The sequence below is a fragment of the Gambusia affinis genome, linkage group LG03 (assembly GCF_019740435.1).
Source record: "Gambusia affinis linkage group LG03, SWU_Gaff_1.0, whole genome shotgun sequence".
Classification (NCBI taxonomy): domain Eukaryota; kingdom Metazoa; phylum Chordata; class Actinopteri; order Cyprinodontiformes; family Poeciliidae; genus Gambusia; species Gambusia affinis.
Genome location: NC_057870.1, coordinates 23,843,572 through 23,857,383, shown reverse-complemented (window position 1 = coordinate 23,857,383; position 13,812 = coordinate 23,843,572). Strand labels below are relative to the sequence as shown.

The following is a 13,812-nucleotide window of genomic DNA, read 5'->3' as shown; positions in this document are numbered from 1 at the left end:
ACTTGTGGAAAGCATCTTATGGTTGTCATGGAAACACTGTGACCCCCAAGATGCTACTCTCTAACAGTGTGCGTTGGAGATTTTTTAGTTCCTTTACCTTTACTAATCCTTTACTCACTCACAACGGCGGGAAGAAAAATAAACTTTATAAAGAAAACAACAGAGCAAATGCTGAAAAATAAACCCTTAAAATGTTAAAGAAAAACAAACATAAAAATCATAAAACAACAACATAAAAAACCAACATGTTACTTGTTGCCAGTCACAAAATACAAATGAGATGTTCTCAGAAATTTTTATCCAACTTTAAAAGCAAAGTATAAATTTAAGAAATGGTTCAGTTACTTTTATTTTACAAAGATTAACATTTCTGCTACAGATAAAATTGTTAGAAATAATATATTAATTTAAATGCATGTACTCAAATTAATAGATGTTTGAAATATTCAGAATGAGAATGTGCTGCTGCTGTTAATAACTCATTTCAATGCTTTTTACACATCTTTACCAGGGTTGCTTACAAATGTAGTCAGCGCTATATATCTCAGATGCCTTTAAAGCAAGATTAGAGAAGATGAAGATAATGGCAAGAGGCAAAGTAATTGATAGTATGAGGGGGATTGAAATAGAAAAAGACTGCTAGTCTGCTTTTAAATAAAAAAGATTTAGTTAAGAGAGAAGAAGTCCTGGTTTCAGACCTGAGAAAAAGGGTAGAAAATGAAGTCTGGGAGAATGAAGAGGTATGACAGATCTGTTAGGGATAAAGGAGAGAGGAGACGGGAGGAGGGCTGCTTGTCAGTCTGGCAGGTTATGTTATTATAGTCTGAGGGTTGGATGGAGGCACGGTAAGGAGGCGGAGGAGGTGGTAGTGGCAGTGGTGGAGCTGAGGGGGTGGGCGGGTTGTACCAGACAGGAAGAGGGCTCGCCGTCTAATCCTCCAATTTTCTTACATTACTGCTCCCTCCTCCTTACCTCCCTCCCTTCTTGCTGCCAGGCCTGTCGACAAATGAAACCAGAAACAGCAGCAGGTTCAGAGATTGACTTGAAGGAGTAAAACACACAGAAAAAAGACAGCGTGAGACAGAGACCTTCTGCACCTCAAACAACATCAATATAAACTCCCGTGGCTCAGTCCTTTACTGCTTTGTGCTGGACAAAAAGCACAGCTAGGATTTACCAAAAATATGTACAGAGCTTTAATACAGTTATACCCTTTGAATTTTCCATGTGTTGTCAATTTACAAACACAAACTCTGACGTATTTTGTTGGGATTTCATGTTATTGTCCAACAGACAGTTGCATGCCAATGTGAAGTGGAAGGACAAGGATGCATTGGTAAATAAAAATCTGATAAGTGTGGCATAGCATCCATTTGTATCAGTTTTTGTGAATGTAATTTTCACCAAGCACAGTATGAAAATTTTTGGTTTTTTTCTTTGCCACTTTTGAACATCTAGAGACCACAATTTTCCCAATGTGGGTAAATAGAATCTGTGAATATTGAATTTTAAGTCTCTGCATCTATCCTAAATTAAATTTTTGTATTTTGACTGAGCCACTGTTACATATATTCTTTGATCTAAACTAGGGCTGCAAAACTAACGTTCTCCTGCCGATAGTGTTCCACCTGAGCTGTGGAGCTCTGCAACTCCTCTAGAGTCACAATTGGACTCTCAGCTCTTTCTCCAATAAATGCTCCCTTGTCTCTGCCTGTTGATTTAGTTTTTAATTAGAAACGAGGAATGCAGTAGCAAACCCAGATGTAATACATTGATGTTTGTGGTTATAATGTAGAGGAGTCTAAGGGGAATGAATACTTTTCCAGAGTACGGAGGCTGTTTTATTTAGGAAGCTGCCTGATCAGAAATGAAAAAAAAAAACAAACAAACAAAAAAAAAAACAGAGTATAAATTTAGAATTGTGATTGGATTAACAAAATAAAAAGGTGGGTAGTCTTGTTTGTTGTCATGTCAGATCTTGTTCAATCATTGCTATTTTTTTATTCTGATTCAGAGATGTACAACACTTGGTTGACCTTGCACTGATTTGATTAAAAGCTGCTGTTGATTAAAGCTGATTTTAAAATGGGAACGGAAGCTCAGCTTTTCGAAGAATCAAACACCCAAATTTAGAGCAAAGATTCAACCACTTACACTTGATTTTCTGGCACTTACCACATCACATTTAGAGCAACACATCATCCTCTTCAAAGTGACTCCAACTTGCTTCTCCTCTCTCTAATTTCAGTAAACAAGTCGACTTTAATTTTTTTTTGTTTTGTTTCTATTTTTTTTTTCAGTTAGCACATCATCTCTCGTTCTTCTCCTCAAACGTCACTTTGTGGTTTCCATTTCTCCACCCTCCTGATTGATTTGCATTCCAGTCCTTTCTCATTGGGTGCAGGCAGGGCCCCTGACTGAGCGGGACTAATTTGCCATGTTAATGAGATGGCTCCGACAAACAGAGCCAGCTGGAGACCAGAGTAAATGATCCTGTCATCAGTCAAGAACACAAACATGGCTAACAGCTAATTAGCTCGCGGCAGTTTGTAGAGGTGACATTTCGTCTGATCTGTGCTGCTGTGGAAAAGGGAGAAAAAAGGGGGAAAAAGGGAGAGGAGCCACAATAAAAGAAATAAAGAAAATGGAGGGAGGACATTTAGCTTGGATTTTGTTTTCCAACTCATTCTCACAGCGTGCAGAGCAGCGTCCACACAAGCACACCGCCCATAACAGGCCTGCTTTCTTTTGTACTGCAATTTGCAATGAGGATAAGAGCACGTATGTGCCATCAGAATAAGGGGAGAAAATATGCTAAGCAGACAATCAGAGGTGTACCCCCCAGTGTGTAACAGCCAATCATGGCTGTCCCAGTGTGTGTCACCAGCCAGCAGGAGGCAGAATTAGTCCTGGTTAGCATCCAGAGCCCTGCAGAGTGCCTGATTAGTCTTTTAGACTGAAGAGGAGACAGAATGTTAAAAGTCCATCCGCCAGTCTGAGGCTCTTCGGTGCAGCAGACAAAAGAAAGGACTTTTTATATGTGGAAGAAAAGTTATCAGCCTCCCTGCAGCCTTGTGAATGTGATACTTTAAACTGCACAATAATTACTTGATCTCAGTTCCATGTGGTCTTAGGGATTCAAGTTGAATTTAAGCTAGGAAGACCATTGTGACAGTGTTACTACTTGGTTTGGATTTAGTTAATTACTGTGTTTTATATTTGTTCAGGTTGTTGCTTAATTCTCCTAGAATTTGAGTCTCTTTTGCAATATTAATTCTGGTCCTGCCATTCCCTCGCAGTAGGTTCTAAGTTCCAGACTACACCTCTACAGATATTTCATAAACTGATATCATGTAACTCTGTGCTTCCGGTCAAAACTCTATCATATCAGTAGCTGCTTTAGTTGCAGGGAGTAACATTTATGGTGTCAGTATGGATATTCAAAAGAAAGTGATCTAAGCATGGCTGAAGCAGTGGATGCGCTAAAAATTTGTTCAAAACAGATGCAGCATGGTTTTTTTTTACACTGTTTTCCTCCTTTGTCCTTAGTCATTAACTTCTTGTACTTAGTTCTGAGGTTTAATGGAAACAGAGGGAGGAAGAAAGAAATGTGGAAAATAAGATTGTTCCACTGTTGTTGTGGTAACCTACTAAGAATTTCATAATGGGCATGTGCAAAATGTGACTCCACGTCACGGTTTCTGATAATCTCTGAATATGCCTACGTCTTACACATTGTTTTTAAAAATCTCCACTTTGGAAATCTCCCTTTTTCTTCACCAAAAAACCCATTAATGTGATTTAAATGAAAGGAGCAGATCCAGCAGAAAATCTGAGTTTTACAAAATATTTGTTAGTGTCATCAAGTCAAAGCTACACCTCTTCAGGCAATTTCTGGTATTCTTCCATCCAATTTTGAATTGCATAGTTATGATCATGATTTCATTCTCATTATAAAAAAACCTAACTCTCAGTGGACAATGCAATTGCGTGCATCCAAGTATTTTTATCCATTTCATTAGTATTAGTTACTTAGCAAAGAATCCTATAAATGTACATAATTCCTCACTGCTCAGATAAACGTTGCTCAAAAGTATCCATGCCTTCTGCATGTATGACAACTGGATAGTGGAAGCAAAATAGTAACACTGTTATCCAGTTGCATTTCTGCAAAGAATATGGCAACAAACGTCTGATCAATCAAACCTTGAATGTAGCTCTGTTGAAATAGTCTGACTTAGGCTCGATATCAAGAAGGGGAACAGATACTTCTCTGCAGACTAAATGACACAAGACATCAGACAGGAAGTTTACCTTCTAAATGAACGGTGTCCACAACATATCAACAAATTAGTTACAAAATAGCTGAAGCACAACAAACTGTACTGGAGTGGTCATCACAAAACCCTGATGTCAAAATATTTGGGGCAGAATAGGAAAGATGTTTATGAGTAATTCTTCATTACTCATACATCAGTTACATCAGTTCTGTCTGGAGGAATGGCCCAGTATTCCAAAATGCATGTGAAAGGAAACCCAAAACATGCAATTTAAAGGCAATTCTAGCAAACAGTGATGAAAGCAATTCTGAATTTGAATAAAAAGAAAAAAATATATATTATTATGGCATTTAGCAAATATAAATCATTTTGATGACCTTGACTGAATACAAGACAATATTTAGTTCTGACAGTGAGAAAAGTTATTTTATTTTACATGTAAATGTTAGGTTTCAACTATTTGTGAGAACCATTCTTAAGAGAAGTGCTTTTCTGAGCAGGGAAAAATGTATGCATTTACCTTTCAAATAGAGAAAGTGATGTTCATTGTCTGCAACAGACTGGTGACCTGTCCAGGGTGACCCTGCCTCTCGCCAAGAACGTAGCTGGAGATTGGCACCAGCAACCCTTCCAACCCCAATAGGGACAAGGGTGAACAGAAAATGGAAGGATGGATGTTCATTGTTATATGGTTTGATTTTAACAACAGTAAAACATTTTAAGTAAATAAATACAGAAACCCTGTCTCTACTCCTGCAGTAAAACACGTGTTTCAGGTTGGTGCAGCTTTGAGAAGCTTTTTTCATTGTTTAGCCCCTCAAGATTTTGACTTTCATTGTCACTGCTTCGCTGGTAATTGCTCCTCATCAAGGTCCATAAATTTTTTTTTTCTATTTTGAGCATCTTGGTTTGTCATCCTTTTGCTCCATGCAATTTCTTTTTTTTTTTTTATCATCCCTGCTCTTGCATCTTTCCATTTGTAATATAATAAAGAAATGGCAGCAGTTTGTACGTTCCTTTAGGGGGGACTGGATGACTTTGAGCACCAGATGCTGATGTTCCCCCCCAAGTCGTTAGTGAGACAGAGGCAATCTTTAACTGTCTCCAATAAAAACACACACACATCTTCACAGACACCCTCCCAACACACACACACACACGCATCCACACGCACACACACACACCCACACGCCTGCACACACTGCATCCTCACAGTCTGTCTCTGTGTGGAGGCAGGATTAACCTGCTGGTTGCGGTGTAAATCCAGCTCGTCTCTGCCTCCTCCTTTCTGTCTCTGTGTCTGAGGAGGCCTGGTTATCCCCTCACACAAGCTCCACCGTTCAAAGAGCTGGCCACTGGGGATTAATGACGTGTTAAAGGGGCAACCACAGGGGATTTAGACGCAGCTTGCTGTAAAGATGAGAGATTTAACATCACGATCCAATGGTTAATGCTCACTGAAGTGAGATTAGCTCGACATTGAAACCCCAACACAAAAATGACAGATGCATATTTTTAATATCAGGGCTATTCTTATAATTCTAGTTTCAAGATAATTTGTGATCATAAAAATAAAATGTGCTGACTTGGATGTAAAGATACCTTCCAAATGTCTAATGTTTACTGAACTCATTTTGTTTTTGCTTACTGTTAAAATAATTCAAATTAGGATGTCTGAGAATATAAGAACTGATGAATTACACTTTATGGTGAACTACAACTGAAAATTCATAATAAACCTCAAGTCTGATCCGACAGGAACTAGATGTTCTCACAGTCTTCTCAGTAGTTTTTAGTTTTGTTAAATCTTTGAACATTTTTTTTTCCTTGAGACAATCAGATTCATTTTCAACACAACCATTATGTCTGACCGTGGCAGATAATATGTAACATGTGATTAGATAATATGCAACATTAAAGAGTGTTTTGTGAGTACCGGTAGATGCATGACGCAGATGAACAGTGTCATAAATTCACATCTTTAATTCATACATAAGCTAAAATACAGTTAAAACAGTTTCTTTCTGATTGTAAAATATGATATTTTTTTCTATTAAATTGTGATGTTGTCCAGTACATGTCACAGACTGAACAAAAGAAAGATGAGAAGTATTTTGTTCTTTGTCGCTCACTGGTTGTTCCCCTGGGTTTAGGAGTGTTTATGTGACCACACGACTTATAAAATGAACATATGGAAGTAGTTGTACAGAAATATTTGCCTTGCCCAATTTGTTCTTTCGCACAACATGTTTCATCAAACAAATATTAACATCTATCATGATTAATTTGTTTTCTATTTCCTGTTCCTTGCAATGATTCATGTTGTTCATCTGCTTACTGCCAAGCTCCTGCTGGTTGGTTCATTGCTCTCACCTGTGCGTCTGCCTGTTTAAGCACCTGTTCCTCACCACAGAGGATGAGACTCTCTGTTGTAACTCCTGTTGCAGCATTTGAGTGGTCCTGTCATTTGTGCTCCTGCTTGACCTCTGCTTGCTCATCGCCTGTTTAATGAGTGACTCTCATCTTTGCTCTGAACCTTGCCTCATGTACCTGGACTACCGATCTTGGTTTTGTTTTGCCTGCCTATGTTGTGTATAACCCGGGCAGGTTGGTCAAAAAAGAATCAAGCCAAGCTACTTGCCCCTCCACAGACGGATCTGTGCCCAGTAACGTCATTGACTCCGGTTTCCTGTGTATACAGTTACCTTCACAAAAGGTCAGTGTTGAAACAAAACCCGGGTAAATGGACAAACTGTTTAATACTACTTTACAGTTGAGCCTCAAAAGATCTAGGTTTGCTGTGATCTGTTTCTTGGTGCAATACTTTGCTCTGGAAACTATTTCCACCTGATAATTGTTTACTTCCTGTTTCTAAATCCAAGGTTTCTGGTTTAGAGAGTTTATCGTCCTGCATGATAAATTTGTTAAACATAAACTGTTTAATACTACTTTACAGTTGAGCCTCAAAAGGTTTCTGGAATCTGATAATACTTTTGCTCATACTTACTTCATCAGATAAAGAAGACTCTTTTTAACCTTTTCAGGTCTGAGATCGTTTGAAAAGACAATATCCAGCTGAGTCTTGCTCATACTTACTTCATCAGAGAAAGAAGACTCTTGCTCAAGGTAATGCGTCCTGGCCCTTTTTGAAAAGACAATATCCAGCTTTTTTTTTTTTAAGCACCATACATGACCAAAGTCCCGCACATATTAAGTTTTCCATCTCAGGCAACCACAACAGCCATCAGACTTATTTTACCAATAATTTATCTGTGACATGAAAAGCAAAACCAGAAGGTGAGAAAAGAAAAAATTCGCTGCTGTCGGTCAAAGGTATGGGTTTTTTATGAACAATATAACACCAACATCAACAGTTAGTGGGAAAGGAGTCCTAATGATCAAAGAAAACTGTGAAACACCTTCAGAAAGTCTGGAAAATGTTTAATCAAGACCTCTAAAAAAATCCCCAAAAAGACCAGATACTTGGCAGAAAATAAAATAAGTAACTCAAAAGCTAATTGTAGCTAATTGTATTTTAGCTACAATAATGTAGCTAAAATAAAATAAATATGATGAATGGCAATATGGTATTATAGATGAGACTATACCGCTAACAATGACCTCTGTGAAGGTTACCGAAGTGAAGATTCGGGTAAAAGTACAGATGCCAACATTAAACAAAATGTCCAGGTTCTGAGTCCTCACCACCAGCTCTCCACCAAACCCATGTCAAGCATGGTTCCTCCCTCTTCATCCTCCTCTCCCTCGATAAGGCACTGTGCACTTCTCTTACAGACACACGCACACATCCAGCTCGCTTTCCATCTATTCGCAGAATCCGCTCCCTTGCAATCACCTGCGCATCAGCTGCCAAATGAAGTTCCTCTTTAGAAAAAAAACACAAAAAAAAACAAAAGGAAAAAAAACACTCGGGTCTGTCGAATCGTCTGCGTGCCAGGCAGCGCCGGCAGCTCTCGTGTTGAAGCCAATAATCCAGCATCAGAGCTTCAGGAGCACAGAGGGCCGTGATTGACAGGACTCGATATGAGGCCCTCGCCTCACTTGACATTTGGGTTTCATAAGGTCTGGAACAAAAGGCAGGGGCAAAATAATCAGAGTGGGGCGCAGGCAAATAAATCTGTTTATTCCTCCTCACCTGCCCCCTCCCTCACCTCTGCACCTCCTCTGCTCGTCCAAGCCTCAGCCCTTGAAGGGGAATGAGGGAGGGCGCAATATTACCTTTTCGCAGCCTTAGTGGATTCACGCACCGCGACAGCAGGTCACTTTAGGCCCTGTGCTTACCTGAGATATTAGTTTGTATGAGTGGTAGATAGAGATGTGTATTTGAATGGCTGCAGCGATGTGTGTATGTGTGTACAATGCTGTGTATGTATGAGGGAGAGGCAGAGACAACAGAGAGGACAGAGAGATGGAGGTAGGATTGATGTGGAGTCATATTGTGGATTACAATTTGTATGCTTGTGTGGATGCAAGGAAAAAAAATGGTGAAACATAGTATGCAGTATTTTCATGGGTCTTGTTTCATAAGAAATTAATCTAGTGAAAGAAATAAAGTTCAGTGCAAAAAAAGATTTAGATTTGAATTTTGCACTTATTTAGTTCTTCTAAATGACTGACGGTAGCATTTATGAAAGTTGCTGACCCAGCAGCCCTGTCTTTCATCTCCACACACTGAGCATAAAGTAAAAGCCACAAATGCAAGCGGACTTACTAGATACACTCACTTCCTGTGAGTGAATGAGGAAGCTGTAAGTGTCCTGGTTGTAATATTTCACCTTACTCAGCAACCCTAATTGGATTGTAGCACTCGGAAGGCAAAACGCAGCAAAATGTGCAGTAAAGTGTGTTTTTATTCTTCCTTCTCCAACTCATATTTCATTGTTATGTTTTAAGCTTGCACAAACTTTTGACAAAAACCCATATAAAGCAGTACAATAACACTTGGATGGTTTGACAAAGCCCCTATTAAAGCATCATGTAGCTGATTATGTTACAAAATTGCAGCATGAACTTAATAATTCTTTTAAGTGTCATAAAACACGAAGGCGATTTGGGCAAAGTGATGGCGTAGTGGTAAAGTGCGTGACTTGTGTGCAGAGATCTGAGTTCTCTGTGGCCGTCACAGGTTTCAGTCCTGGTCCGTTGACCTTTGTCACATGTCTTCCCTCTCTCTCATAACCCACTTTAATGTTAACTCACTGTCAAATAAAGGCTTCTCGTGCCAAAAAAATCCTTATACAGTCTCATGAAACTCATTTTCTCTAAATCTCCTCAAAGTAAAAATAATTTTATTTTTCCATTCTTGCAATGTCTGAGAATTTATATCTAAGGAAATTGGACGGTACATGTGCTGAAACCTGTTAAATGCTGTATTTAGTAGGCATTTCACCTGTGAAGTCCTACTAATATCAGCTGGTTTAATATTACCTGATGGTCTATAAAAGGTTTTCTCATTATCAAAGTATTGACTTCAAGACAACTTCACAAAAAAACAACAAAAAAAACAAAAACATCTTAGTGTTGCAATACATACTAAAGACAGCAATTACCACTGCATTTCTAAACTTCTCAGTGTTTCAATGTTGGAGCCATAATCTAAAAGTGGAAACAACTACTTCTCAATGTAGTTGATAAACCAACAACATTAGATTTATGATTGAGAAGCCAAAGAATAATAAAAAGTAGTGGTCAGAGAGCTCCTGAAAGCTCTTTGACCTGCTACCTAACAGCAGGTACAGGTTTGTCCCTGTAAAATAGTAGGTTGCTCAATTTCAATGCACACTCCCTGCACAAAACTCCACTACTGAAGTAAAAGCATGTTGACGCTTGTTTACAGTTTACTTTATAGTGAAATGTTGGAGGAATAATATATGGTTAGATGAGGGTAAAGTTGAGTGGTTTGGATGTCATTGTGCAAACAGCTCCAAAATGCATGCGAAATTGCTTCTTCCAATTTTTAAAGATATTTTAAAATTTAGTGGCTTTGACTCATCACTAGCTTGACTGGAAGAAGGGAGAGAGTGAAACAGAACACATAGAGTTAATGGTTGGGAATTCAACTAGAGACGGCAACGTCAAGGCTTCATAGCTACCTGATATGGTGCACCTGTCTAAACTCTGAGGCACGTCACCCCTTGAAAGCTGGAAGGGAATAACCTAGAAGTCTGGGTATTGTGATTAAAATGTTGTTCTGCTTGACTGGCTTAAATTAAATGAATGCCACACTTTTCTTTGATTGCCAATTCTTTGATTTTGAAAACTTGAATTCTCCCACATTATGTATTGACCACTTTGGGTTTATATAGCATAAAATCTCAACACTTTGACATTTGTGGCTGTAATGTGACAAAATGAACTTGTCACTACTACAAGCTATATATGGTAATTTACTGTTTTATTGATCATATCTTCTAGAGCATGACAAAGAGAGATAATGATCCTTAAAAGCAAACACTAACATTTTATGTGAATATATTTTAACCACATGGATTTCATGTCTGTATTTTCCACAGAATAAAATAATTACCATGGAACCTTAAGCCATCTTTCAGCAACAATAATTCTTCGAATGTGAGTAAATACAGCCTCCTTTCCTCCTGCGCTCTAAGTGATTTATACCAATCAAGCAAACTGAGATGAGGAAGCTGAATGAGAATTTAATTGCCAGGTTACAGGTGCAATCTGTGGACAGAATATCAAGCAATTAAACGGGCGATTCAGTAGAACAACAGGGGGGGAAGGGGAGCACCATCAGGCATCTTCAGGCCATATGGTCACTTGTGGTTTAAATTGTCTATAAAAAACATAAGCCAACAGATAGTTTTCAGATCAATCCCTGTCACAGCATTTTCTCCAGAATGAACCCCCCACGTGGGGGTCCGAATAACTCGCATCTTGTCGGGATGTGATTGGACAGCGTGTGGATGACAGACAGCAGGATGCGGCGCAGTGCTCACTTTTTTTCTCGTCATTGGCTGTGTTTAATCACCGCTCCTCCTTCAGACCACACATCATTGGCTTTATGGGAGGTGGGGGGGCTTTGCGTAGGTGTCGGGAAGTTGTAGTTCTTCACGGCACATGCACATCTGTAGGGCTTATTATCGACTAATATGAATTAAACTACACGTCCCGACGTCACGGTGTGCGGGCTCCACTAAATGTTGTGAATATGTAATTGCGCCCGCACGACTGGCTGCTGCTAAATTTGGCGTCACAGACAAGGGCAGGCTGGTACAGTTGGTTGGTGAGGTGGTCTCTCGCTCGGATGTGAAGCGTAGAAGGAGGTTGGAGGAGATCTACTGATTAATACGCGACAACGGGGAGTAACCTGAGCTGCTTAGCTGTGGATGAGCTGTGCCACGATGCGCCAAAAGTTGAGGCTCCGTAGGGAAAAAAAGAGGAAAATAGAAGATTTCTGTTAGTTTGAAGGGAATTTTTTTGAGTTTTATGGACAGGGAAGGAGGAGAATAATTATCTGCCTTGTTTTTGTTGTCAAAGGATGCTTCTACGTTTTACAGGACCTGCTCTCAGCCCGCTCAGCGGCTACTGATTGACCCTTTACGCACGGGAGAAAAAGCGCCTCACGCATTTCTTTCTTTTGCTGTATTTTTTTCTTCTTCTTCTTGTGGATGAACTTTACGACGCCTTTTTAATGATTCGCGATCTGAGCAAGATGTACCCCCCGGCACGGCATCCGGTAAGTAGAGAACAGAAGCAGAAAGTGTCAAAACAGCGCAGATTAACTGCAGCGCGCCTGATGCGTAATCAGTTTAGATACAGTTTCCGTGCCGCTACGGGGCCACTTTAACAATTGAGCTCATTGTCCAGATTTCTGGAGCTGTTTGTGTCTGTGTGAGTGTGTATCCGCGGGTTAAAGCGTGAGGAGACTGAGTGCGATCACAGTGGTCCATTGTCAAAAAGAAAAGGAACAAAAAACAAAAAACAAAAAAAAAACTCCAGTCCTGCACGTTGTGTCATGACACTGAACTTTGGTGGCTCAGTTCTTGCTCTCTCCCCCCTCCTCTTCCTCACACGCTCTTTGATTTCGGGTTGAGGTGCCACACCAGCCGGGGCAGCCGTTCAAGTTCACCGTCACCGAGTCCTGTGACCGGATCAAAGAGGAATTTCAGTTCCTGCAAGCCCAATATCACAGGTGAGAGTCTATAGAAATAAGGCAAGAAACAGTCTCGCATCTTCTCTGTGTGGAACTGAACTGAGTAAACAGACAAAAAGAAAGAAAACTATCGATTAAAATGTAAAGAAATTGATTTCTTGTTTTATTATCAAAAATAAAAATACTGTTGCTCCTTCCCCCGCCCCCACACACACACTTTTCCATGTAAAATTTAAATGATATGACCTTTTGACCAGCATGACTGGTCTATGGAATCCCATACAGACACCCAAAACTGTGAACTACTGTGTATTCTGACACCCTGTGACACCAATTTGAGCAACAGTGGTTCGTCTGTCACTTTGGACCACACAGTCCCCTTATACTATGTTGGCAATTTCCATAGATAGCGACCACTGCTAAGCGTGAACACTCTCTAGGAGCCGCAGTTATGGAGAATGACCAACAGATCATCTTCTAAATAAGAAATCTGTTATGCGTCATATTTTTTTAAATTCATCTCAATGTAGGACTGAAAAGACTAGTTTCAAAGAACTAATCTCATCTATTGAAAGCCATGTTGCAATAAACCCCACACACATTATCACAACATAATGACGCTAAATATCTATTTTGATTTTTTTTTTTTGGTGCATCACACCAATGTTACCAGTTGCCCCCTTCTGGCCACCCCTTGAAAAGCCGCTGACCCAGCCGTCACAATCTCACCACTTTCAAACTTCTACTCTTTTTGTACTTCTAGTGCAAATCACAGCTATATTTTCAATGTTAGTCTATGCAATATTGTCAATCATAATAAACTGTTTGAATGCAATATTATCCAGTATATATTATTTTAAATCTCAAACATTCACGCTCTACTCATCAGTGCCATATTTCACCAGTTGGATGTTGTCTCCATGTCCTTCACGCCTACACCTGATGTAGATTGTGAGCCGAGGTGCCAAAGCTCACAAGAGTATTGACAAAAAGAAAAGACGGAGTGAAGAAAATGTATGGTTAATAATAATAACTATCAATATCACAAAATTTCACATTTTCTTTATGTTTAAAATTCAAACTTTGAGGACAAAAACAATCAGCTCCTTCCTAATATAACACAAAATGATGAGATGATCTGTGCTATTAACTTCAATGGTCATAATATTATGCCTGAGTTATTCATATTAAGTAAGTTTTCAGGGTCAGAAAAGTTTGATAATGCTTTACGCCATGCAGTCATGCATGACTCATGCAATATGACCAAAGTGTCTGAGAAATACATGATGCAATGACATGAAATACCAGACAGAAAATAGGTTTTGGTTCAGGTTAAGATAGATAGTTAAAACAACCTTAGTTTGGCTGCTTTTAGCATCTTTAAATGAGATGTGCTCT

At 39.4% G+C, this 13,812-nt stretch overlaps 1 protein-coding gene across 4 annotated transcripts in view; it reads left to right on the top strand.

Annotated features, from left to right (window-relative positions):
• Positions 1 to 7,385: 7,385 nt before the first annotated feature.
• LOC122828638 (transducin-like enhancer protein 4) overlaps positions 7,386 to 13,812 on the top strand; it is a 43,719-nt gene continuing 37,292 nt past the window's right edge. Inside the window, exons 1-2 of one of the 4 annotated variants that reach the window (XM_044112382.1) lie at positions 11,438 to 11,997; positions 12,356 to 12,453. In XM_044112382.1, the coding sequence (XP_043968317.1) occupies positions 11,953 to 11,997; positions 12,356 to 12,453 (143 nt within the window). In that variant the 5' untranslated portion in view covers positions 11,438 to 11,952. Of the gene's footprint in view, positions 7,407 to 11,437; positions 11,998 to 12,355; positions 12,454 to 13,812 lie in introns of those variants that run through there. The other 3 variants (XM_044112383.1, XM_044112384.1, XM_044112387.1) reach the window with 3 other exon arrangements.